Source organism: Sparus aurata, chromosome 15 (genome assembly GCF_900880675.1).
Source record: "Sparus aurata chromosome 15, fSpaAur1.1, whole genome shotgun sequence".
Lineage (NCBI taxonomy): Eukaryota > Metazoa > Chordata > Actinopteri > Spariformes > Sparidae > Sparus > Sparus aurata.
The window spans coordinates 7,734,558-7,759,349 of record NC_044201.1 but is presented as its reverse complement, the minus strand read 5'-3'; the positions used below and the strand labels follow the sequence as shown (position 1 = coordinate 7,759,349).

At 44.7% G+C, this 24,792-nt stretch overlaps 1 protein-coding gene across 1 annotated transcript; it reads left to right on the top strand.

Moving 5' to 3' along the window:
* Nucleotides 1-1,642: 1,642 nt before the first annotated feature.
* Nucleotides 1,643-15,607, top strand: sfrp5 (secreted frizzled-related protein 5). The gene is made up of 3 exons (XM_030442127.1): nucleotides 1,643-2,705; nucleotides 9,584-9,661; nucleotides 13,998-15,607. Exons 1-3 carry the CDS (start codon nucleotides 2,147-2,149, stop codon nucleotides 14,324-14,326), a joined length of 966 nt encoding a protein of 321 aa, XP_030297987.1. The 5' UTR covers nucleotides 1,643-2,146; the 3' UTR covers nucleotides 14,327-15,607.
* Nucleotides 15,608-24,792: the final 9,185 nt, after the last annotated feature.

Sequence of the window (24,792 nt, the reverse complement as noted above, 5' to 3'; positions counted from 1 at the left end):
GAAAGCAGGAGCAGAGTGATGGAAGGGAAGAGGTGAGGAAACGTGCTCAATTAGCCTTGGCTATAAACTTTTCAAACCAAGACAGCACTTCACATCCACCAAATGATGTGATGACGACATTTCAGGGCTGACTTCAGCTCACTGCCATCTCATCTTTCCACATCGCAGGTACTTCTCCAGGAGAAGATTGAGCATGTTTGTTCTGCTGGCGGCGTTTCCATTCCCAGAAAAATCACTCGGCAGCGTCTGCGCGCACCAATAAGTCAACAGGGATATGAGCTGTAGCTGGGGAAGATAAGGCTGAATCACGTTCAACTCCATATTCAAGTGAAAAATGGTGGTTAGGCGATGCGGCAATCTTATTCATAATCCTCTGGCTTTGGAAATAAGTGAAAGTGTGGTCAAGATACTATAAACTTATATGTGCTTGGATAATGTGGACCGTGTTCTGGTCTCCTGATACCGGACCGCATTTTTATCTATTTGATTTCATCTTATTGAATTAGATTTTATGGACCGTCTGCTGTTTCTGGAATTTTATCTTCTACGCTACAGGCGAAGAACAATACCGTCCCCGATTCTCATCCAAATACACCTCCAACTGTTCGCAAAACACACGCGCACACACACACACACGCACACACTCTCTCTCTCTCTCATAGTCTCCTTGTTTGTACTGCCACATAGAGACAATAATAATAATCCAAAATCACATGTCTTTCTACTTCATCTTCAGTGCATCCGGCCGCAGATTGTGTCCTGACAATTCCTGCGGGCAGAGCCGCTCTGCAGCCGTTTGTATGAACCTGCATTTACGGCCCTTTCACACGAGCACAAGCATTAATGCGTGACGTAGATCAAATGCGAGATGCGAGATCGCGCTCCGTGTGAGCCACCGATCCCACATCCTGCTCACAATGCTGCAGCCCTTTGAATCCCAATGTGACCCTTCTGCCAAGGCGAAGGCCCTCACTGTGTCAGTGGCACTGATAGAAAGAGACAGAGGGGCAGCGTGCCTCTATTCACAACCAACATACACATTAGCATAACTCCCATCGAGCGGGCAATCCACCTAGCCACCTGTGAGCTGCACAGCCCACACTCTGCAGCTCTTTCTCACCCACTTCATTCACTCGTTTCTCCAGGAACTTCATTTACATTTGTGCTTGTGTGTGTGTGTGTTTGTGTGTGTGTGAGTAGATTTTTTTCTCACTGTTGTTGCCAGCAGAAGCAGGCTGTTTTGAGCTAATGAAGTGAGCAGGCTTGAAAGGCAGGCAGGCATCATTTGTTATGTATGGAGTAATGTGCAGGGGAGCTTGTTCAGACTCTGACGAGATGTCTAACAGTGTGTAACAAACCCAGCGTCTTTCTCGGTGTGTTTTGGGGTGTTCTTTTTTTTTTTTTTTACCATGCATACTCAAGAGATGAACATAAAAATACAGCTGGAGAGACTTGCCATAGTTTGTCCTCTCTCTCTCTCTCTTATGTTAACTTGTTTCAGAGGAGGGGTTTATAGAGGATAAAGGGTAGAAGGAGTGTCCCGGTGGCCAGCGGGAGCCTCCCCCAGTTTGTGATTGGCCGAGGCTCCTGTGAGTGAGAGCAGGGGAGGCCAGTAGGGAGGTGAGTGGTCTGGGAGCCTGCTAGGAGGGCAGGCAGCCACAGAGAGCAGCCACCACTGCCTCTTAAAACCTAAGGTACTCCTCATTACAGCTACAGACTTGATAGACAGAGAGCAGGGGAGGGCTGGAGACAGTGCTGAGAGCGGGAGAGGGAAGGAGAGTGAGAAACTGTGAACAGGGAAAGTTAGAAAAGTAAGCAGTCCTGCTTGTGTGCTCACCTTTCCTTGACTGCTGCCTACCCACACCACTACCTGAGGCGCGCACACACACACACACACACACTCACACACACACACACACAGGGAGGTGTTTCAGGGAGGCTTAGAGGGCTGACTCTCCAGGGAAGAAGGGAATTAAACACTTTTGTTTCCAATCCACCGCGTCCATACTCAGGACACAGAAAGGGATTACAGCTTGTACGCCTGCCCCACTTGTTCCTCTCTTCTCTCGGCATTTTGTCCTCACTGAGTTACTTTGGAGACTTTGGATACAACCTTTTTGAATTGTTGGTTCGGGCTCAGAGAGGCATGGCACACGGACAAAAGAGCCCCAGGTGGGCATTAACCCAGGGCTCCTTCAGCTTGGCACTGGGCCTGTCGCTCTTCTCCCTCCTCCTCCTCCTCTTCACCGTCTCGGCCGCAGATGAGTACGACTACTACAGCTGGCAGTCGGACAACTTCCACAATGGCCGCTTCTACACCAAGCAGCCCCAGTGTGTGGACATACCAGCTGACCTGCGCCTGTGCCACAATGTGGGCTACAAGAAGATGAGGCTGCCCAACCTCCTGGACCACGAGACCATGCCAGAGGTGAAGCAGCAGGCGGGCAGCTGGGTGCCCCTCCTGGCCAAACGGTGCCACGCTGATACCCAGGTCTTCCTGTGCTCGCTGTTTGCACCGGTGTGCCTGGACCGGCCCATCTATCCCTGCCGCTCGCTGTGTGAGGCTGTGAGGGACAGCTGTGCTCCGGTGATGGAGACCTATGGCTTCCCTTGGCCGGAGATGCTGACCTGCGATAAGTTTCCAATTGATAACGACCTCTGCATCCCCATGCAGTTCACTGGGAACCACGCGACCCAGCCACCAGGTAGGGCAGCTGTGTGCACTCACTTCAACACATCAACTCATTCAAGCATCAATGCACACATATAGGTAACTTAACTTCATTTTGAGTGTGGCTACTTAATTACGTTTTTTGCAATAGGTAAAAATGTGTTTTTTTCATATGTTGGCATGAAAATTTTGCAGAACCTCTAGTGTCAGTGTTCTTTTCAAAAGTCAAAATGTCATGTGGCAAGCAAGGTAACCTAAATCAAGTTGAGTTGACAAAAAATAAAAATCTACATTGTCCAGCATAAAAAGCGTGCTGTAACTTTTTTTGGTTATCAAGGTTAAAAAACGAAATAATTGTCAGACAAAAAGATGACATCACTGCTACACTGTGAAATGTGTTGTGTGGACACGAATACAAAAAGAAAAAGAAAAAAAATCTGAAAGGATGAAAAAAAATGAGTGAAATATAAGGACCTTATCCAGCAACATTTACTAAGACAAATGAGCGTTCAAGAGCCTGCAGAGTGAGAGCCTGTCAGCCTCAAAAGGTTCCCTCGCACTCCGATAATGACAGACGAAAGTTTAATTGAGAGATTATCCAGAGGAGGTCAGCGAGGGAGACAAGAGCAGGAAGAGGCTAAGGGGGAAAGTTCTCCAGTAAGTGGACGGTTGAGGACGGCTCCCTGCCATCTGCATACGCCTCAGGGAGGGACAGAGACAGGCTGAGAGAGACAGACAGGAGACTGGGAGACTCCGGAGGCCAGATCGCTCCCCGAGTTAAGATTAATGGACTGTTATGTTAAACACGTCTTACCTGAAAAGGCGACACACGCGCACACGCATGCATACAGACACACACACACACACACACACCTTTATCAGCAGACATCCATCAGCAGACAATCAATCAATCTCACAACTGAGTGGATTTCAAAGCTGTCATGCATGCAGCTCACAAGTTGGCCAGCGAGTGTAAATGAAGAAAATGAACTCAAGATGGGGGGGAAAAAGAAGGAAAATCACTACAGTGGGGTTTCTGAGAGATTTGATTCACAAAAGAAAAAAAAAAAAAGTTTAATGTGAGCGAGACAACAGACAAATGGGCCAATAGTGAGCTGTGAGAGAGTGAGTGGGAACTAAATGGAGAGGAATAGGTGTGTGTGTGTGTGGGTGTGTGTGTGTGTGTGTGTGTGTGTGACTACTTAAGCAGCCTCTTGCACAAAAGCAGTCAGCCCTGAGAGGGGGAGAGACGGAGTTGATGAGAGTCTTTAGACAGTGGAAGGGGGGACAGTCCCCACTGTGTCCCGGCCTGCTACGCTTTTGTTGGGTCTGGCAGCCAGCAGGCCAATTAGCAAGGAGGCCAATTACCGAGCTCCCCGCTAATTAGTCGACATGACAGGACAAGAGACGCAGGAGGAGAATAGGAATGGCTAAAGTCCGATTGTCCCTGAGAGAGCCGAATGGAGGGGAGTGAATGGAGAGGGAAGCGGGAGAGCAAAGAGAGGCAGACGGTGCATAGAATGAGAGAGAAGCTGCTTCCTGCAGCATAAAAAAGTGTCTGCTTTCAATAAAGGCCCTGAGAAAACGCTTTATTATTCTCATTATTCCACTTCTAGCCTTTAACCGTTTATTGCCCTTTCTTATCTGCAAAGAGTGAAGTGTTCCTGCATGTTAATATTTGACTTGTATGTGTGTGTATATGTATATTATATAATATCTAGTGAATGGGATTTCGTTGACTCAAGCTGTTAAGACGCTAAAAATGATTCCAAGTTGTGCGACATATCTTTGCTTTTTATCAGTAAATGCACACAGCGTGCTGACATCTAACCACCAACAGATAAAAGTGGGAAAATAAAAATCACAAGAGGATCCTCTGGTGAATTCATGCGGAACCGACTTATTCCATTAGGAAAAATGGCGGCTCTGTTTTTGTAGGACTGATATCAACTATGTGACATTTTGGCTTTACAGAGCCACAACTCATTGGTTTTTTCTACATGCTGCCTGCGAAGGAGGCAGCTTCAACTTCATCTGTCACCCCCTAAAACGGCCAGCTGCTTGTCGATCTTATCTAATCAAACAATGATCAGAGGCAGCTAGATTACAGAAAGTGGTGTGAGATCAGTGTACAAATGTGGAGGGGATCGCTGATCTAATGCGGTCTTATGCAGAGCGAGTAGCAGCCGAGATGTGTTAAATGTTTAAAGAATGAATCAAAAATTCAAAAGTTTGAAAATGTAATTCGGGTGTGTTCTTGTGTGTGCGTGTGGATGCGCGTGTGTGTGTGTGTGTGTGTGTTTTCAAAACCGAGAGTGAACCCGTATCACTTGTAGCCTGGAGGCTCAGTCACTGACATTTTGTTAAGAACCAGAGATTCTCAGATGTGCCGATGAGGCCATCCTGAGGACAAGCATTTGGCTCTAACACACACACACACACACACACACACACACACACACACACACACACACACATAGAGAGAGAGACAGACAAACACAGCCAGCAAAAATAAAAAGGAAAGAATTTCAGCTAAGAACTGTTAGAAGTGAGTTTCCTGGGAATCCTTTGCGTCCAAGCACATGAAGGATCCTCTTCACACAGGATCATGTGAGGACTCAGGTGGTAATCCAGGTGAAGTTGAAAAAGTTGGATCAATCGCAGGAATTAAGTGCGGCGCTACCTGCTGCTCTCCCTGTCCGGGAGGCCCCGATGCTATCTGAGCTATTCTGCAATTACATGATATAGCACGGTTCGAGGGCTCCTGTGGAAACTAACATTACAGAGTTAGATTCACTTTCCACCTCTCTGTCATCGCCAAAACTGAGACCAACACCAACACCACCTGAGTTCAGGTTGTGCCTGTGTGTGTGTGTGTGTGTGTGTGTGTATGGATAGTTTTTGGCATTTGTGCCTGTGGGTATGTGTGTGTGTGTGTGTGTGTGTGTGTGTGTAAGAGGGGCCCATGGGGTGTGATTATGTGAAATACAAGTCTGTAGATTTTATACCAGGGAAGACAAGGAGCAGGGGAAAAAAAACAAAAAAAGAAAAAGCACAGCTGAGCTCAGGCTGTCAGGCAGAGCACAGTTAATGCCACCCATCACCTCCACCTCCTTCTGTTAATGAGGCCACTGTCAGCATCGGCAAATCAACGCGCATGAGGGGCGTGGATTGGATTCTGCGCTCTCTGCTTAAGTGTAGGGGTAAACTCCATAACTTTCAAACTTGCATGTTCTCGAAGACAATATGCACGTTGTCCGGCGAAAGTCGTTGAAATTGCATGGTGTGAAAGATATTGTCTGTCCTCGCCGTACTCATTGATGCGGCTAGTGTAAGTTACAACCGCGCTAAAGGAGACAGGCAGCGCTGTCAGGTCCCCGGCAGCACAATGGGCGCTACTCATGTGGCCCTGGCTGCTATATGAAAGGGGAAAATGTGATCCAATGCTCTGTGCATGGAAGACTGCCTCGGCCTTTTGAGAATGTATTTTCTCTTCTGTATAGGATTCCTACAGATGCGAGGAGCGTGCTGTGTTTTAGGGGCCCCGGGGGCTGCCTGCGGGCTGCATTTAAGTCCACCTCTGTCTGTCTGCATGCCGCATTAAAACAGATGTTAGGCCCTCCGACATAAATCACACGCTGCATTTCATCTCCGGCACAGTACCGTTTTATGTCATAAGTGTTGCTGCTCGGAACTTGAAGGGCCCAAATGAGGCGTGGGACGGTGACCCGCTGCATACTTTAAACGGGACGCTCTTCCCATGAAAGTCGCCGTGATGCCGCGGGGGGACGAGACACATCGCGGGATCGCATGACGACATCGTTGGATCTTTTGTGTGAAGCCGCGTGAGAGAGAGTGAGCAGCAGCGTGTCACTTTTGTCAGATTTCGTCGAACTCTAAAGTCTATTCTGTACCCAGATTTCTGAAATGTTGCAAACATAAAAAAAAGTGATTTACATTGTTTGTGTTTTCAACAGACTGTTTGAAGTGACTGAGAGAGATTCTTGAATGTCATGTCGTGACAAATGGAGTCTTTTAGGAATAATTTGTGGTTGGGCAAACAAGGCGTTTCTGCTCTTTTAGGGATGGCTGTAATTTACGTTGTTGAAACCGTAAAATTATGCATGGAGCAATTTCCCTCAGCACCAACTGATTACAAGAAAAATCGCAATGATGATATCACCGTGCTGTCATGTTTCTGGAGGTCACGGCGGACATCATATCTCATCGGTGCACATTGACACTTCTTTGGGACCTTCTAGTCCAACATTGTGTTATTTTTATTCATCAACAACAATAAAAACAAGCACGTTTAAGAAGCTGTTCTATTACTGAGGATAGCTTGTTCCATCGATCTCTCTAATTTGTTAGAATACTGAGATGGAAAATCCGTTTATGTGAAAAGAGAGGAGAAAAAGCCGGTGAGAGACAGAAGATACAGTATGTGAGAGCGACCGAAATTGGAGAAAGTGATATGAACCGCAGAGCTATGACTAAGTGAAGTTGTGCAGTTAAATTACTGGACTCTTGCCGTACGTCGTTTCCACTCTGGCTTGCCGTTTGAAGATTAACAGCAGGGCTTTCCAGCAGACCACCTCCCTGCTCACCCCGCTCCCATCGTCCCTTTTCCTCTTATCCTCAGTCCTCGACTCCCACCCTCTTCATCCGCAGCTCTGAGAGACAATATTAAAAAAAAAGTCCACACTTGTCGGGAGTGTTATACTTTCTGCGATAAACCAGCGTGCTAAAGACGAAAAGCAGCGCACAAGACGGAGTCAAGTCCAAAGTCAACCAGAGCGAGAACATAAGTCTCACGCTTTAATCACATGCCGCGGTAATAGAAAATTCCTAAACTGCTTTGAGATGATGGCAAAATACATTAATGACCTAATGTCAAAATATTTGCTGAGTAGTAATGTGTCCAGGAAAGAAAAAAAAAACCCAGAAAAATAAAAACACACGGAGTCATGCAGCAGTGATTCCCATCGGAACATGACCGAGATTCCCCAGACAGAGACCAGACCGTGATGAGGGCAGCCGTCGCTTAATTGATTTCTCGGCAGCGTCCAAATGGCGGTTTCTCGGTCCAAGCTCAACTAAGTTTCGCGGAGGGGCTGCTTTCTCCTGACACATGCTCTGGCATCCACGCAACTGGGCCTCCTGCCAACATACCACCCCTGTGAAAACCAGAGTGAATTACCGTGGAGCCCGAATAAGACGTAACAGCTTCAAGGGAATCATTCAAAACAGACAAATCCAGAGTTTTGGCAACTCTTGATCTGTGTGTGTCTACGTGTGTGTGTGCGCGCGTGCGTTTCCGCGCTCTTGTCTCAGTCCTCATGTCAGCACCAGACAATTAGAGGCCTGACCCCTGTAGGCCTCGCAGGTCTCTCGCCTGCGAAAGCATGGGAACCCTCAGAGGAGGAAAAACTGGCAGTCGCTCCACAAGAACATGGTTCAGCTCCCTCCGAAACACACATACGAGTGCACACACACACGCTCAGTTGTGGTTAAGGGGGTTCACCTCCCCACGACCCGAGCAGCGAAGCATGCTAAACTTTGACCCCTCTCATTATCTAGCCAGACGCTGAGGTTGGGGTTGGGGTGATAACCTTTGAACCCTGACTCCTAACCCAGGGGCCTGGGCTGGACCGTGCGAGGATAATCCTGTGTGCGTTTGCGTGACCGCGCGTTTGCAAATGTGTGACACACAAGAAAAGGGGACAGCAAGCGTTTTGGGGGGGTAGAGGTCGGAACATATTTTGGATGTTACGTAAAAAAAATGTAGCTCCCACAGAAGCCGGCGTCCTCAAAAAGGCTGCAGAAAGTCAGCTCCGTTGTCCTTCTCTGATGATATATCTCTGCCCTCTAGGTGTAAACATATGTGGTTCAGGGGAGATCCTTCTCTCCCTGACCCTTTTCTAATAGTATACCCCGGTCTCTCCATCGGCACAAGGCTCTGTTATGTGGATGAGTGGCCTGATATTAAATGTGTGGAGCTCGAACCAGCCCCTCCGGGATTACATGGAGTTTATGCAGTGATTGTCATAATAAAGTTATATATTGAAGAGCCTTTGGAGAAAATTGAAAGGGATTATGAAGCATGTTTGTGCGTCTGAGAAAGAACAGACTGAGCGCTTTGAAAGCAAGTTTTTGTAAGTGGCTTGGGTGACTGAAGTGAGAGGAAATATTTGATCCGGTCAAAATGTTTTTTTAAAAAATGCATCACATCCAAGCATTTTTTGTCAGTTTTAAGCTTTATACATGCAACATGCAAGGATTTTGCAGGAATATATATAAAAAAAAAGTCCTCGTGTAAGGCCTCGACTTCTCTCTCAGGCTGCATCTCCACTGCGTAGGTGCACGAAAACAATCAACAGACCCAAATCAAAGTTAAACATGCTCTTGAGAAAGGCAGACATGACCATAAATTCTGACTTAAAAATAAACTGAGCTTGCTGCTTCGGTCTCCCCTTCGCTGTTTCACAATGTGTGGTTGCTGTGTGGCCTAAAGTGCTGCTGGCCGTGTGTGTGCACTGAATCACTTTTCGCCATGTTGAGCTGCCCCTGCTGCAGCAGAGTTTACCTTTCTGCACAGCCAAGACCACGCCCGCACCACCAAAATATACAAGGGTCAGAATAAAAACATTTTGTCCAGTGTAATTGCAGGGCAAACATCAGTCAGCCTGCTGGACTGTATATTCGCACTGCAGCAAATAGCCTCTGACAAGAGGAGGGGGGCCGCAAATAAGTGCCTCCAAAGTGCTCGGGCCTTAATGATTTCATACTGACACAGCCTTGGTTTTACTGACTGCACTTGACCAACAATGACCTCAACTCTGCCGTTAGCTATTCGCTAATCTGGCTTTAATATAATATTACTAATGATGAATTATGTTTCTGTCCTCTCAGTGTCCAAGGTGTGCCCTCCGTGTGACAATGAGCTGAAAGCAGACAACATCATGGAACATTACTGCGCCAGTGACTTCGGTAAGTACCAGAAATTTAAAAGAGTGAAACCTGCATATAAACACGACAGGTATACCTTCCTTGCCTGTGGGTGGCGACATCAACTGCTCAACATCTGCAGCACAGGCTAGCACGTGTGAAGCCAGTCTGGAAGTGATAGAACCCTCTTGTGCAGAATCTGCAGCCTGCTAAACGTGATTACGTGAGCTTGTAGGTGACTCACAAAGCCAGCAACAATGTAGGACTGTGCTGTGCACGCCATTCATAAGCCAGGTTTCCTTCCAAAGGTTTTTTGCAATTTTTTAACTAAATTTCAAGTAAATTGGCGAAAGAAAAATGCAAGTGAATGCTTGTTTCCATCCACAATTATTAGGAGTTGGCTCATCGAGATAAGCAAATGGTGCCGCCAATTCTCCAGACAGAAAACCATTGTACTACTGCAGAGGAAGAGGGCACAAAGAGATCATGTAACGAGTAAGGTGCCGGCTGAACCTCAAACGATGAAAAGCAATGTAGAAAATACAATCTGGAAATCTGACCTCTGATCTGTTTCATGTATTAATGTGAGGAAGGTGACATCAGATCTGCGCGGAGCGATAAGACTTTGAATCCTGCCGCTTATTTTTCATCTCTCAGGAAAGACGCTTCAGTTGACGTTCAGTAACATGTTGTGCGGATGTATATGAGTTATGGACGCCTTTATTTATACGTTAATTCCGTTTCAGTTGCACGTTGTATACCAAGATTTCTTCATGGTTTCGCCATCACAATCGGGGGGGGATTGGGTGCAAATTGAAAATGTGCATAAAAACAGAATGATAAAACCTCAGCACAAACTGTAACACTTCTTGCATTAAATACTAATATAAAAAAACAGATCAAAAATGAAAGCTTACAAACTTGCACTAAAAGTGGACATTTACGTTGCATGTCTACCATCAGTATTCTACAGACTCTTACATCATGTAAGATAGCAAAAATAAAAGCAGAACTACTGCAAAATATCTCTCTTACACATGCAGACACACTCAATGAAAACATCCCATCAACATTCAATTATTATGCACACAGTTCTTTATTTAAATACTGTACAACACTACCACCAGCTAACTTTTAAATACATTTCACTTATTATGGACTTTATTTGTTTTTTACTTTTATTTTTGTCGGCAGACATGAAGATAATTTAATATTTATTGTTTTCTGTTCTGATCTTCCTCTTCCGTTAAGCCACATGTTTGTAAGTAAGGAAACGGTCGAAATGAGCTCAGACATGAACAAGCAGAACACATTCATTCTGCACTACTCCCTCTGCCAGTGTGTCCACTTTCTTCTCGTACACTGATAAATTAATCGAACGACTCTCCCTCCCAAAAGTCCATTCAACACTACTTTCTCAACTTTCTGCTTCCAAGTATTTCAGTTCCACCACAGTAATGACCCGTGCACCGAGCCAAAACTTAATTATTCCATTATTTCTGCTCATCGAGGCTTTTGGCCCATCGTGCTCCACAGCAGCTGAGTTTCTGCTTGCATGGATGATTGGCCCGGTCTTTAGAGCTAATGATATACTGCTGTCTATTCTCTCTGGTCATGAGATTCTGAGTACTGAACTAGAAATGGTGACAAAGAGCTCATAACCCTTGGAGACTCGTAAAGAACAAGGACTATGTTTCTTGAACCGATTAGTGAGAAAAGTGTAATTGAAAATGAAATGTGGCCAGACGGGTTCCGAAAACTACATTTCTCCACCACAGTTGTCCCTCAGAGGAGATGTCTGCAGTTTGAAAGAGACAAAGTTTCGAAATACGACTTCTGGCCCTTGCCCACATGATAAAAAATGTCCCGAATACACAGAACATGACCCTTTATAAATCATAAATTAATAAACATCCAAGGCATCACGTCCAACAACAACATTAAAATACGTCTTTGTGCATGTTACTCACACTCTGAGCTGCAGCCAAAACGTAGGCTCATCCCCGTAATTAATCACGACATTACCAAATCACAGATATTTATTATTCGTGTGATTAATGCCAGGATTACACATCACTATCTTCCAACATGAGGGTGTTTTGGGGATCAGAAAGACTCTTTCTGTTCATTAGAGTGAAACATGATTACATATGAAAGCAGATTTTAGTGGTTATTAATGTAAACGACTGGATGAGACATGAGGATGAGCAGAGAAGCGGAGATAACCATGACGCATGCATTTGGAGATCAAGGCAAGAATGACTCCGCGGTGTTATTCTATAGGAGGATAGCTGATTACAGCTTGATCGCACGCCTCGTGAGCGCTCTGGCCTATTCATCTTCGGACGGCGTTCGCCCTCAGAGCATGTTGCGCTTCGTGTTTTATTACAGCCCTACTTTTGATGTCTGGTCTCGCCACATTCCTCGAGGAACCGTGGCGCAAAAAACATGACACGAGCAGAAAAGAAAGGGGGGAGGGGCGCGAGTCGGGCAGGTTACGGTCGCGAAGCCGACACCGGGTTGGTCGGGAGGTCGCTCGCTGTAAGACAACCTGTTTGTTCTCAAAAATGACGGCACAGTTCTCTCTCCTTGTGTTTCCATCTGTCTTCTACACCTCCACGCTTCCTCTGCTCGCTTTAGAGAAAGCGAGTTTGTATAAAGACGTGGGCGCAGCTTGTCACAAGGATACAGGCCAGGCCGCACCGCGGGCCCCGCTGCACACTGAATATGAGTGACGCAGAGAGGGAAATAATTTTATCCTTTCTATCTTTACTGGGCGCACACATACACATGAATGCACTCATTCACAAACACGCTCACACGCTCAGGCACGTAGGCAAACGCGGCGCATAAAAACAAAACGTCCTCCGCGAAAGGAGCCGCACGTGAAACAGGATGCAGATTACGGGCAGCTCAGCACACACATTCCTTCCTGAACATGCTATCACTTCGCATGTGCTGCATACGTATCAGAGTGTACCGAGGGATGTTTATGCAACCGTAGACAAGCAGGCGAGAAGCGAAATGGCGATCTTCCAGCGGGCCCGGGCACATAGCGATGCTTCATACCGACCCCGCGCCTTTGCCCGGCCCATGATTAATTTCACCTGTCAAAATGTTCACCCAGAGAATTCCTCTTTCAAATGCTTGGCAGTTCAATTTTAATCTCTCACATGTTAAAATATGATCTTATAAACACGGAGCGCGATGGGAGATACAAGTCAGTACTTCATTAGGACGATAAACCAAAGTTCACTGTAACTAAACTCCACATATACTGAAAATGGTTATTTGTTCTGGATTTTTCTTTTTCTAAAAATACAGGAACATATTTTTAGACACTGATTGGATCTGACTACTAAGTGATTGTGTTCCCGTGAAAAAATATTACTGATGTTACAACCACAGCAGGCATTTAAGGCTTTGACTCGAATCAGATTGACATCCAAAAAATTAAGACTTGAGACTTGATTTTGACACTGTGAGACTTCCAGCAAAAACATCGGTTCCAAGATTTGACAGCTTGTCCGCAGCAGAAAAACGAATGTAAAGGTTAACTATCCAAGCAGCGTCTAACGGCTGTAGATATTATGACAGGGGCAAAGGAGGAAGTCAGGTGATGCAGTCTAAAGAATGACTGAGTCTGTATATGGAGCAGATTGGGGTGGATGAAAGGGTCAAACACACACAGACTTCTGTTCATGAGGCCGTTTGCTTCCTGGGTCAAACCAACAGTCAGCGTTGACTTATTTAACCTGACATAAGGTAGTAAGCTTACATCGCTTACGTAACCTACACCTAGCAAAATGTGACTATTTCACACGCTGTGACGAAGGTCCGGTCACTTATCGCTGGCACTCTTGGTTCCATGATCTTATCTGGTCGGCTGTGTCCTTTTAGGGAGTCCTTGGGAACAAACAGTCATTTAGGTATGAGAGTGTGTGGGGATTTGACCTATAGAAATCCGGTAGCAATAGTAAAACGTACGACAGCACCAGAGCTTTTTGCTCTGAAAGGACCTGGTCCCAGTTTAACCCAGTTGTGAGTGTAATTATCTTGAAAACGTGCATCTTGACTTGCAATTTGGAAGACTTCACTTGAACTTGCTTCACTTTGGTTGTAGCTCCACAAACATGTCCTCCTTTTCATTTATGGGTTTTCCCCCCAGTCAGTTACACAAACATAGACACAGGATGCAGTTTTTATACGCTGCAGGAGAGGTTAACTGATGACACTCAAGAGAGGTGTAAAGCAGAAATGGCAGAAGTGCTCGAAGTAGGAGCGAACAAGGGAAGTGACACATAAACAGCCTCTGGGTGTAAATCTGTTTCTAAAAGTTGTACTGAGTTAAAATGTCTCTCCCTCTCTTCTCCCTCAGCCCTCAAGATGAAAATCAAGGAGGTAAAGAAGGAGAAGGGTGACCGGAAGCTGATTGCAGCCCAAAAGAAGAAGAAAGTGTTGAAGCAGGGTGTGCTGAGGAAGAAGGACCTGAAGAAACTGACCCTGTACATCAAGAATGGCGCCAACTGCCCCTGCTCCCAGCTGGACAGCCTGGGCTCCAGCTTCCTCATCATGGGCCGCAAGGTGGACCAGCAACTGCTGCTCATGTCCATTCACAAGTGGGACAAGAAGAGCAAGGAGCTCAAGTTCGCCATCAAGTACATGAAGTCCCATCAGTGTCCCACCTACCACACCGTCTTCCAGTGATGCTGTACTTCGATCGCTCCCCACGTTCCACCCTGTTCCGCCTTATTCATGTTTCAATAATGTGTCCCTGAACCCCAGATCCCTGCCAAATCTGTTACAGGCCCACCACACAGTCCTGGTCCAGCTTTTATTTCCTCAGCTTTAAACATGAATCAGGTACTCAAGGGGATCGTCCTGATCGGCTTAGAAGAATCAGACACATTAATGGTGGAGGCGGGGAGACCTGCAGCCATCTCCGGATAATAGAAGCCCGACAGAAACCACAGACTTTATAACAATTAGGGTGATTTCATTTAACTTCCCAAACAAAACCATACAATCCGATTTTTCCCTGCTGCAATCTGACAGAATCTTCTTGAACAATTCTACTTTTCTTCCTCTGATATAGTAAGACCAATCACTTGTATGATATCTTACAGCAACTTTATCAATTAGACAGTAGCATTGAGAAATGGGAACCTAAAGATTTGAGGCAACAATTGGAGGGAAGAGATATTTGATAATGCATTGATTACAGACAGACAGAATGGAAGGGGAGCCGAGTGGGAAGGCAGGGCTCGTTTCAGAGAAGTGATTGGCTACATGTGTGGGCTGTGCAATGGGCCAGTTCACACACTGGCACAGAGCTCCCGGGAACAACATCAAAGCAAAGAAATGTAGATGATCCACTTAACTGTATGTTTTAATAATGTAAAAAGTAGGTAATTCAGATGAAAACTAGATGGTTAGAAAACAGGGCTTTTTCCTTTTATCCCTGCCGGGAAAAGAAGACCGATGGAACGAGACAGACTGACGGAACTGGATGATGCTTCCACTGACTTTATACAGCACCGTTTTTGTGGCCTGAAAGAGGGAAACTTGAATATCTTTTGCTTTTTCAATTGGAGACAGAAGGAGGTTAAGGCAGAGAAGACATCTTCCTGAAAACGAGTGGAGAATGGAGGAGAAAGAGAGAGAGAGAAAGAGACTCTGGACAGAACCAACAGTGTTGGGTTGATAAGTCTCTGGTGCTCGCTGTTTTTTCACTATCACTCTTCGAATGTTTCTCTTTTTTGTACTTAATTTTTTGGATTTGCTTCAGTTAAACGTATAATGTATGAGAGCAGAAATCATACATACAGACATAGCACCTGAACTCACCGTCGCCGTAGCAATAAAAGATGCAAAATTTAACTTTGACAATATTTTCTAATCAGTTAATCTGTAAGTAGTTCTGTTACTGAAATACATCTTTGTTTTACAAAAAAAAAAAGTAAATGAATAAAATATATTTGAAATTTTTATAAAGGATATTTCTTTAAAATGTGTACATATATCAAAATGTGTTTCTTTATCATTGTGATTAAACCACAAACTGCACACCACTTTTCTGACTTCATCGACTGGGCAAAATGTTTGCTTGGTTGAGAAAACACACAAGTGCATAATTACACACAAAGCGGAAAGAAAGTTAGTGATAGCTGAACACATGAAATCAAAATGTTACTGATATCACATCTGCTATATCCAAATCACAGGAGCTGCTGTTTTTTGCAAATGCAAATTTCTGCATAATGTTGTTTTAAATGTTATGCTAAAGATGCCCGTGAATGTGAATAGGTGTTTTTTTCTCTACATGTCAGCCCTGTGATGAAGTGACGACCTGTCCAGGGCGACACTACCTTTCATCTTTTCACGTGGAAACTCCAATTTTTTATTCCAAATATATAATAAAAATATTTAAAAAGCACATTTATATTGATCTAATCAAATCATAATGCAACTTTCAATTACTAATTTCCTTTGAGAGTGGAAAATTAAACTTGCAGGTCCCTGATCTAAGTAGCAGTTCTCTCAAAAACATGACATAAAGGACTGTAAGAGTAGAGAGTGCACATGGCCTCGCTTGCACCTTCAACTCTCCGTTCAAAGGGAAAAAAGATGTGAAGCCTGAATTACGCTTTGTGCGATGCCAAAACCTTGCAGATCCATGGTGGGCCTTAAGCTCCACACAAAGCCTGGGCTTCAAAACCACCAGTGAGTATTTAGTGTTACAGAGTAAAGGGGTGACGCGGACAGACAGCAGGCTGCAATGTACCCGACCAACTTTATCAAAACCATCCAGAGCTTAATGACTCCAGACGCACACATAACTAATTCAGTGCAGTTTAAAGAATTTGGCGTCTTTGTTCTCCAGAATGCGAGATGGATCGACTGTGACACTGTGTGATGTTTACGGTCTTCCACCCTTATTTCCCGAAATGTGGAGACTTTTGGACACCGTTCGAAGCGTGAACGCCAGTAGACTGATGACCTATTTCCTGCTGATTGTGGAGATAGTGCACACTCTGCCTCGAGACTGTGGAATGACAGAAACGAGAGGGGACAAGGTTAATGGCTAAAGGAGTGTTGGACAGGTCCTGCTTTTATCAGAGACTTCAAAATCAGCAAATTCTCTGTGAGTGATCAAATACCGTCAACGCTGGAGTAGAAATTCAAATTCCATGCAGGTGGAGGAGGCTTTGTCGGAAAGTGTCGAGCCCTTCCTTTAGAGCTGAATCGGATCTCAGGCGGCTGATTACAAGTCATGATGAGCAGCTTTCATTAAACAAGATGTGGTCAATCAGTGAACTGGGAAGGGGGGGGGGATGTGAAAAGAGGGAAGGTGAAAAAGGAGATGGAGGAGAAACCTGGCCGTGGCCCAAAGACAACCATCAGCACCTCCTCAAAGGTCGCTTAGTGTACGTAGTTAATAAGGGCCTGATGAGGGACCAGTGACACACAAAGAAACACACTCGAATACACTCAAAAGACACACATGCAGGGAAGAATATGACGACAATCTTCCATTGTCTCACTTTCGTCCAACGAGACCTCGAATCAAACATCAACATCAGTCCAATCAGAACATACGTGCGCTAAGACTGATTGGTTACAGAAATGTAGTGCAGAAAGGACTTGGTCACACACACACACACACGCGCACACACACACACACACACACACACACACACACACACACACACACACACACACACAAACACACTGTAGAAGAAAGGGGCGCATTGTTTGTTTTTATTGTAGAGCGCTGATAAGATTCACCTTTTTCACAGTTGAATAGTGGCTGTCTATTTGGCTGTCACACACACACACAGACACACACAAACACACAAACGCATTAACATTTCATCTTAACAGCTCACATATTATCATCACACCATACGTTCCAGGAGATGCTGTCGTAATTTGCTTTTTCATTGACATACTTTCCCTCCCTCACCCACCCACTTGCTCTACTTACGTTGGCAATTTTCCACAATTTCTTTTGATTAAACCCAGAGAGTTCATGGGTGTGATCCACTTGTAACCACTTTTTTTCAATTTATGAGAAGATATTTTCCCTGTGTGATGAAGTTCATTTGGGACAAGAGCTAATGAAGACAGAATGCTCGTCCCGTAAATCAGATTTTATGGCGTATTTTCTTTTACGCGTACTGACACTGAAACCAGTGGCTGTAAAATGCTCCCATTGATCTCTTTATCAATGGGGGTTTTATTTGTTTTTTTTATAAGTTATGGACAATGAAAGAACAGCAAATATCCCCTGATCCAATATTCAATATTAGATTTGCAGGCGCTCCAGCTTTCAGGATGGGTGGAGAGGGCATTACAGAAGAATTGTAAAAGCCTGGAAGGAAGCCCTCGCTCTTTGATTCTGGGCAACTAACAACCGAAGCCGACATTTACTGCTGACTGCAAACTTCATTGTCTTTGGACAAGGTATTGTGCACTGGCAACAAATCACATTTTTCTTAAACAAATAAAAAAGCTGAAATTGTTACCAGTTTAGTTATAAAAACAAGGCAAATTCAAAAGATCTTTACTACTTTCTGGATAATGTTACTTTGTCAGGACAACCTGGAAAAATCTCAACATCCAGTTCCAGTTTGTAATCTTTTAACTAAAACATGAGTGCAGACATGAACGCACACACATGCTCATACCCACGTTAATCAGATTTGACTAGTCCACCCCAACAGAAAGAGCCCATTATATAACGCTCAGCAGAGTCCCGAAGAATTTCTATTAGTTGCCTCTCTCTACCCACCACACAAGGCACCATTAAAACAGCATTAGATGGTAAGCCAGACATCCTTCTGGTCTGAACCTCGAGACCACCTGTCTGCAGGAAGGGAGGACAGGCTGAGTTGTGCATTTATTTAGAGGAAGAGAGTGAGCGAGGGTGGAAACAGCGGCACATGGGGAAAAAAGGACAGCGCTGGCTCCGAGCCCTGGCCTGCCTTGCTCGGTGAAATGCATTAAAGATGTTGCGTTTTGTTGTGTACGTGTGTGTTTTCACGAGTGTGTTTGTTGATGTGCGTAAGTGTGCCGTGTAGACTCCCTTTTAAAAGGCCCAGAGCGGGCCAGGGAGTCATTTTCTCCCTATAATGAAGTCAGAGAAACGTTCTTCATGTGGCACACACACACACAACACAGTGAGAGAGCCGCTCTCGCTTACATGCATACACGCTCGGGTTAATAAGCCAGATTCAGCTAGCTGAGTAATCTTCTCTGTCATGATGAATATGAATGATAAAGCGGGATTGTTTCAGTAATGTCCCAACCGTTTCACCGTGCACGCAGAATATGAAATCACTGCTGTTCAGAGTCAATGAGATGATTTGCCGTTCCCTGTGAAACCATCACGTTTACACCAGTGTGCCATTTTGCACCTTTAATGATTTCATATCCGTTGTGTATTGTGCAATATGTCTATGTGGGAGTTTTTACCACCTGGCAGCAACCCTTTTAATTGGAATCAGTTCCATGATTGGTCAGTTGATCCCGATGGGCTATTGTGGAAACAGCATTACTATAATATTAATAAAACAGCATCATTCGAACACTGTTAATTTGGCAAACAGGAAACAGAAACAGCAATCACAGCACCAACAGTGGTTTCACGGATTTGTCATATGAAGTCATAATAAATGGACACTACGTCTGAATCATGGATGAGTCACCTATGTTTACCTTTTCTTCTGTAGTCGTTTCTCAGTCCTGTAATATCACTGTCAGACTTACTGTACCTGTGGTCGTTCAAACATCAGCGATGCTTCAGGGTTTTAACCTTTCTGTGTGGAGCTTGCATGTTCTCACTCTGTCTACATGGGTTTCCTCCTAGTGCATCGGCTCCCACAGTCCAGGTTAGCTCAATTGGTGGTGACTTTGCCTAGGTGTGAATGCCAGTGGGTATGGCTCCTTAGCCCTGCGATGAACCCCTAACCTGATCATGATGAACCCCGGCTCCAGCCCCCTGTGACTCCCCCAAAGGATATGCCATTAAAGCTAATTAATGGATGGATGTTTCTACTGCTTCTTATTCTTATAATCATCATTACACCTTTTTTAAGGTAGCCCCATACTGTATATGCATCTTTGTAAACACTCCTGATGCCCCATCTGATTACATCTATCTTGCAGATCTGAGTAGTTGTTGTTAAAGTAGGTGTGTAATTTTGGGAGTTCTTGTTGAGCAGATTAATGTACACCTTTTCAACATTTGGCTAAAATGGAGTGAACACAAATTCCACTGCTTCCGCTAACTCAGAGCAATGAATCTCTCTCCAACGCCTCTCGACTTTTTATGAATCTGACAGCTCTGCTATTCACCGAGAGACACATGAAGTGGCTAAGTGTGAGACAAGTAAAGTGACGGACAAATGATGTCCTTTTTCCTCTTCTCGGTGCTGATCCCCGTCCCACACTGGCTCGGTGATACAATGACACTGCGACAATGACATTCAAAGCCTGTCAGCTGGCCTGTTGCACCGGGGTGATAAGGTTAGATCCACAGAGTGCGCGCACACACACACACACACACACACACACACACACAGCAACACCAACCTGGTGAGAAGAGGGCAGGGGGACAGAAGAGGCTAAGGGAAAGAATGACGGGGGGAGAAGGGACTGGATAAGAAAACACCCAAGCTGCTCTCAAGGGACTTTTGCTCTCGGAAACAATCACATTGGCCTCAGTGTCTCCTCTGCAGTGGAAAATGAATAAATTAATAGGTGGAGTAGAAGGCCTCCCATGGGCAGGGTCCTGAAGCCATCTGTGAAGGCCATCAGTGTGTCCCAAACCTGCTGTTTCCCTACTGAATCAACATGTCAGTCTGGAGATTTACAGCTGCACGGAAAGCACACACACACACACACACACCCACACACACACACACACACCCTCGAATACACAGACATCAAAGACGATATATTCATACTTTCGGTGCGGCCAGACACGCATCCACATGTATTTACAGAGAAGTGTGCCAGGATGCAGAAGCACAGACAAAACAAATATTAGCGCAAACACAGGAGTGGAAACAACAAGTTCCTACTCCTCATTCACACACACAAGCACGCACACCCACGTGCATGAACAAACACTTGGCTGGCGCGGAGATTTACGCCCGTTTGGAAAGACAAGCATCAGCCAATAAATAAATCCGTTTCCCGGGAGACCTGTTGACCTCCCTCTCTCTCTTTCTGTCACACGCACAACAGCAGGGGTCAAGGTCGGGCAGGGATGAGCGGAAGGTCAGGGAGAGGCGAAAAGTGTGTTGATGTGTGTGTGTGTGTGGGCATACAGGCTGATTAAAATGTGGACAGAGTAGGAGCCCTCCAGTGTGGCTGGGGGTTAGCAGCCTTCATGTTTTGGCAGTAAGGTTGTGAAATGTGACCCCATCAGACCCTGAGAGACGAGGCGGTCTCATCAGTTGGGACAGTGGCCGCTAATTGACATAATCTCCTACTTGTCAGTCTCTTTTCATACAGGCCGGGACAATCAGTGTGGCTCAGGGAGTGGCATTCTGCTATTGTTAGGGGAAAATAGTCCTAGTTCTCCCATCAAGTGTCCTCCATCTGCCCTGGAGAACTGAGCACAATGGGTTCTTCAAAGATACACAGATCCAACATCGTGGTCTTAGACGGCTTTTACTTGGATTATTATGGAGATTAATCTATTGGTTAAGCGCATATTAGATGCAAGATCTAGACCAATAGTATATGCATAAATATTCGGCAGTGACAAATGGTTGAAAACAAAAGATTTAACAACTTTGGAACAATTGGCATAAATGTGTTGGATCCTGTCAGGCCAACTGTGGAGAGGCTTGTGTGGTGTGTTTTGTTGTCCAAGACTTCCCAAAATCGAAATGTTTTGCTGGCAAAAATGAATGATGATTTAGCTCAAAGAGGACCGACAGGGATGAGCTGATAAAGGGAATCACTTTGAAAAAGATAATAAATGAAGTGTGGAAGGAATACAATTTGTTCTAGGTTTGTCTCGTAATTATTGTGTACTAAAAGGCTTTTTAGTTGCAAACATAGAGAATCAAGAAACCTGGGTGTTTTCACATTGTGGTGGAAAAACAGGTTGTGTAGCGGCAGCTTAATGCAGATGTCTGCAGTGTGCTCAGTGGAGCAGGGGTGAACCAAAGGTTCAGATTTGTTGACCTCTGGCCTTTTTTGGCACAGCCAATAGCTGTTCCCCAAAACTTGAACTGAAGGATTAATGAACAACTAATTATTTGTGCTTCTGAATGCAGAACTTGGTGAAACATCAGCATTCGGATGCCATTACAATGTGTGAAACAAGTCTGAGACTATGAAACATAGTGATTTACTGCTACCAGTGTTAGCCATGAAGCTGACGTCATATAGTGACACGCTACATGGTGAGGTATACTGTGCGACCTACATGGAACACACATGCCAACACTCTTTTTTCCCCCACTGAATGTTATATGCAAGACCTCTGCATTAACGTGTCTCAAACTGACAAGGCCATTGTTATATATACTGTGTGAGTTGTGATCTTCAGAGGGATGAATCCCAAAAGTTTCCAATAATGTTGAAACGTTAAATAAAAATCAGTTTTCGCCAGGACACTGGAACCAGCAAGTATCGACATTCTTAATTGATAAATCACTCTGTTGAGCAACTTGTCGACTGAGCCACTTATTGTTTCACCACTAAACACCACTTTGACAGAAAAGCTATATTTACTTAGAGTTTTCATCTTAATAGACCTTGTTGGGCATTACTGTGTCAGTCTTAAAGCTCTACTTGATCCTGTTTTTCACCTTCTGTTCTGCTTTTCAGTTCTCCTCCCCTATTTAGCCTCAGTCCCACAGACCTCTCACTCTTCTCATCTTTTTATTTACTCCTCCTTGCCCGAATGACAAGCTGTAGCTCATGCTTTACTCACTCTCAGACAATAACTTTGCTCATTGTGTCATTATTCCTGACCCTTTGCCGCACCTCACTGCATCTCCTCTGCCAGGCTTTGCTTACAATAAATCCTGGGAAATCATCACACAGGCCACTGAGCAAACAAAACACACATCTGTCATGTACCTCCATGTACTGGACTGAAGATATTGGATACAACCACAAAAATCAGTCAGCAACCAGTTGAAAAAGAACATGCTCGTTTGGCACAGAAGCTGAAATGATGCGATTGTTTCTGTCTTTCAAGATGACAAAACATGGAAAATTAGATATTAATGGTTTGGCGCGAGCACTGCTCCATATCTCGTGTGATTACGCAGGATTTCGCCAAAATGTGTTTAGAGCTTTGACTGCTCAAATGACGCAGCGAGGCCGAAAAATGTGAGCGAGAATTTTTACGATAAAGTGTCCCGCAGTAAATACCCACTCATCTGCTTTAACCAAAGTCCTTGAATGTTCCCCACTGGTATTTGTCCTTGGTATGAATACAAACTGCACAGGCCTAATCATCTGATTCCTTTCCACGAGCAGATTGCTCGCCCAAAAAACGGTCTGTACTTTACCCCGCTGCCTAAAACAATAACCCCACCAAATGTAGCCCCACCACGCATGCTTCAGAGCAATCGCTCTTCAGCGTTTGAAGTGTTTATGGACATTAATGATCCAACATTTCAAAAGAGCAGCACATGTTTGGCATAGCAGAGCACTTGGGCAAGAGGAGAAAGCATGAGAGGAGAAGGCGTGTTTCAATGGAAAATGTTTCATCAGAAGAGTTGTGTTGTTTTAGAGTGTGGGACGTGAGAGTTGTGTGGTCGGAGGGCGGCGAGTACCCCTGGGATGTCAACACATTAACTGTCCGACCACAGATACATCTGAGAGATGCAATGAAAATCAGGTGTTTAAGTTAAAGTAAGAGTGTCAGGTCAGCTCATATAGATGTCATGATAGGTCAGCCTCTCCAGGTGAGGCCAAGGTGACACCTTCAAATTACTTTTTAAAGTCCAAGACCCCAATAAATAAACCAGACAAAGGAAAATAAATACTTATTAAAAGAGAAAAGGTCTTCTTATTCTTAAATAATAGCTGGAAGGTTAAATAATTATCTAAGGGGCAATATGGAAGATACGGCCAGAATTTTTGTTCAAAATGTTCAAAATATAAACAGGAAAATTTTAAGAAATAACAGCGTTGCCCTTGTTCCCTAAGGGGGAATAGTCCGATAGACCTTAGAATAAAATTGTTAGAAAATATAATCAACAGATTGATAATGACAATAGTCATTTGCATTCCTAAACCTTTGTAGACACAGACAGAAGGACAGGGAGTAAGCAGATGGGTATACAGATTCAAGCAGCACGGGACACAGGGGAAGAGACAGCTCTGTATTCCACCACTGAGCTCTTGTGACCGTCTGGCAGGACGGAGCCAGATGTACTTGATTTAAGCTGCTCTTTTTTGTTCTCCACTCAGCTTACATGATTTTGGAAAGTTATGATCCTCTTGAACATGTACTGAACTGAGGGAATGAACCCTGCTCTCTCTCTGCCATAGATGGAGCGTTCCTCACATGTTCTGCATACTGATCTCTGGCCAAGACAAGCACAAGGTCAGCTGGTTCATCGGAAACATCCATCCTCATTTTACTCCATGCTGGCCAGATCTTTATTTATTTCCTCTATGTGACACTATCTTTTTGTCTCATCTTACTTATTATCTACAATCTGTTAATTGATCACTGTGTCTGTATCTGCATCTGTTTGAGAGAGCCGGGCTTCATTAAGGCTTTAAGAGAGACGGAAATGACATGTCTTCTCCAAACATCATTCAGTCCACACTTATATCATTCTTACGCCACACTGTTTCATGTATCTGGGTCTCTCAATCGCAGAGAAACCAGATAAAAGTAGGTGATTGACTCCGTCGCATTCGTCATTACGAGCACACCGGAAACAACAGGGAACAGAAGAAAGCAGCTGATCGTACAACTCAACAAAACAACAGCCAGAAGATGTTAAACTTGCTTTAAATCTGTGTTAAATAATCACATTCTGGATGAGACACACCGTTTTTGCCAGAGATGATGATTGGACGAGCTGAGGAGGGAGACAGCTCACTTCCGTCAGGCGCTGACACTGACACTGTTACGGTGGTTAATTTCAAACTCACCACTGACTGAGTGATGTTCAAGCTGG

Excerpts from the sequence above, each read along its gene's own strand:
- sfrp5 (XM_030442127.1), top strand. The coding sequence starts at position 2,147 with ATGGCACACGGACAAAAGAGCCCCAGGTGGGCATTAACCCAGGGCTCC. Across the intron at positions 2,706-9,583 it reads CCACGCGACCCAGCCACCAG|TGTCCAAGGTGTGCCCTCCG; the intron begins GTAGGGCAGCTG and ends CTGTCCTCTCAG. Across the intron at positions 9,662-13,997 it reads TTACTGCGCCAGTGACTTCG|CCCTCAAGATGAAAATCAAG; the intron begins GTAAGTACCAGA and ends CTTCTCCCTCAG.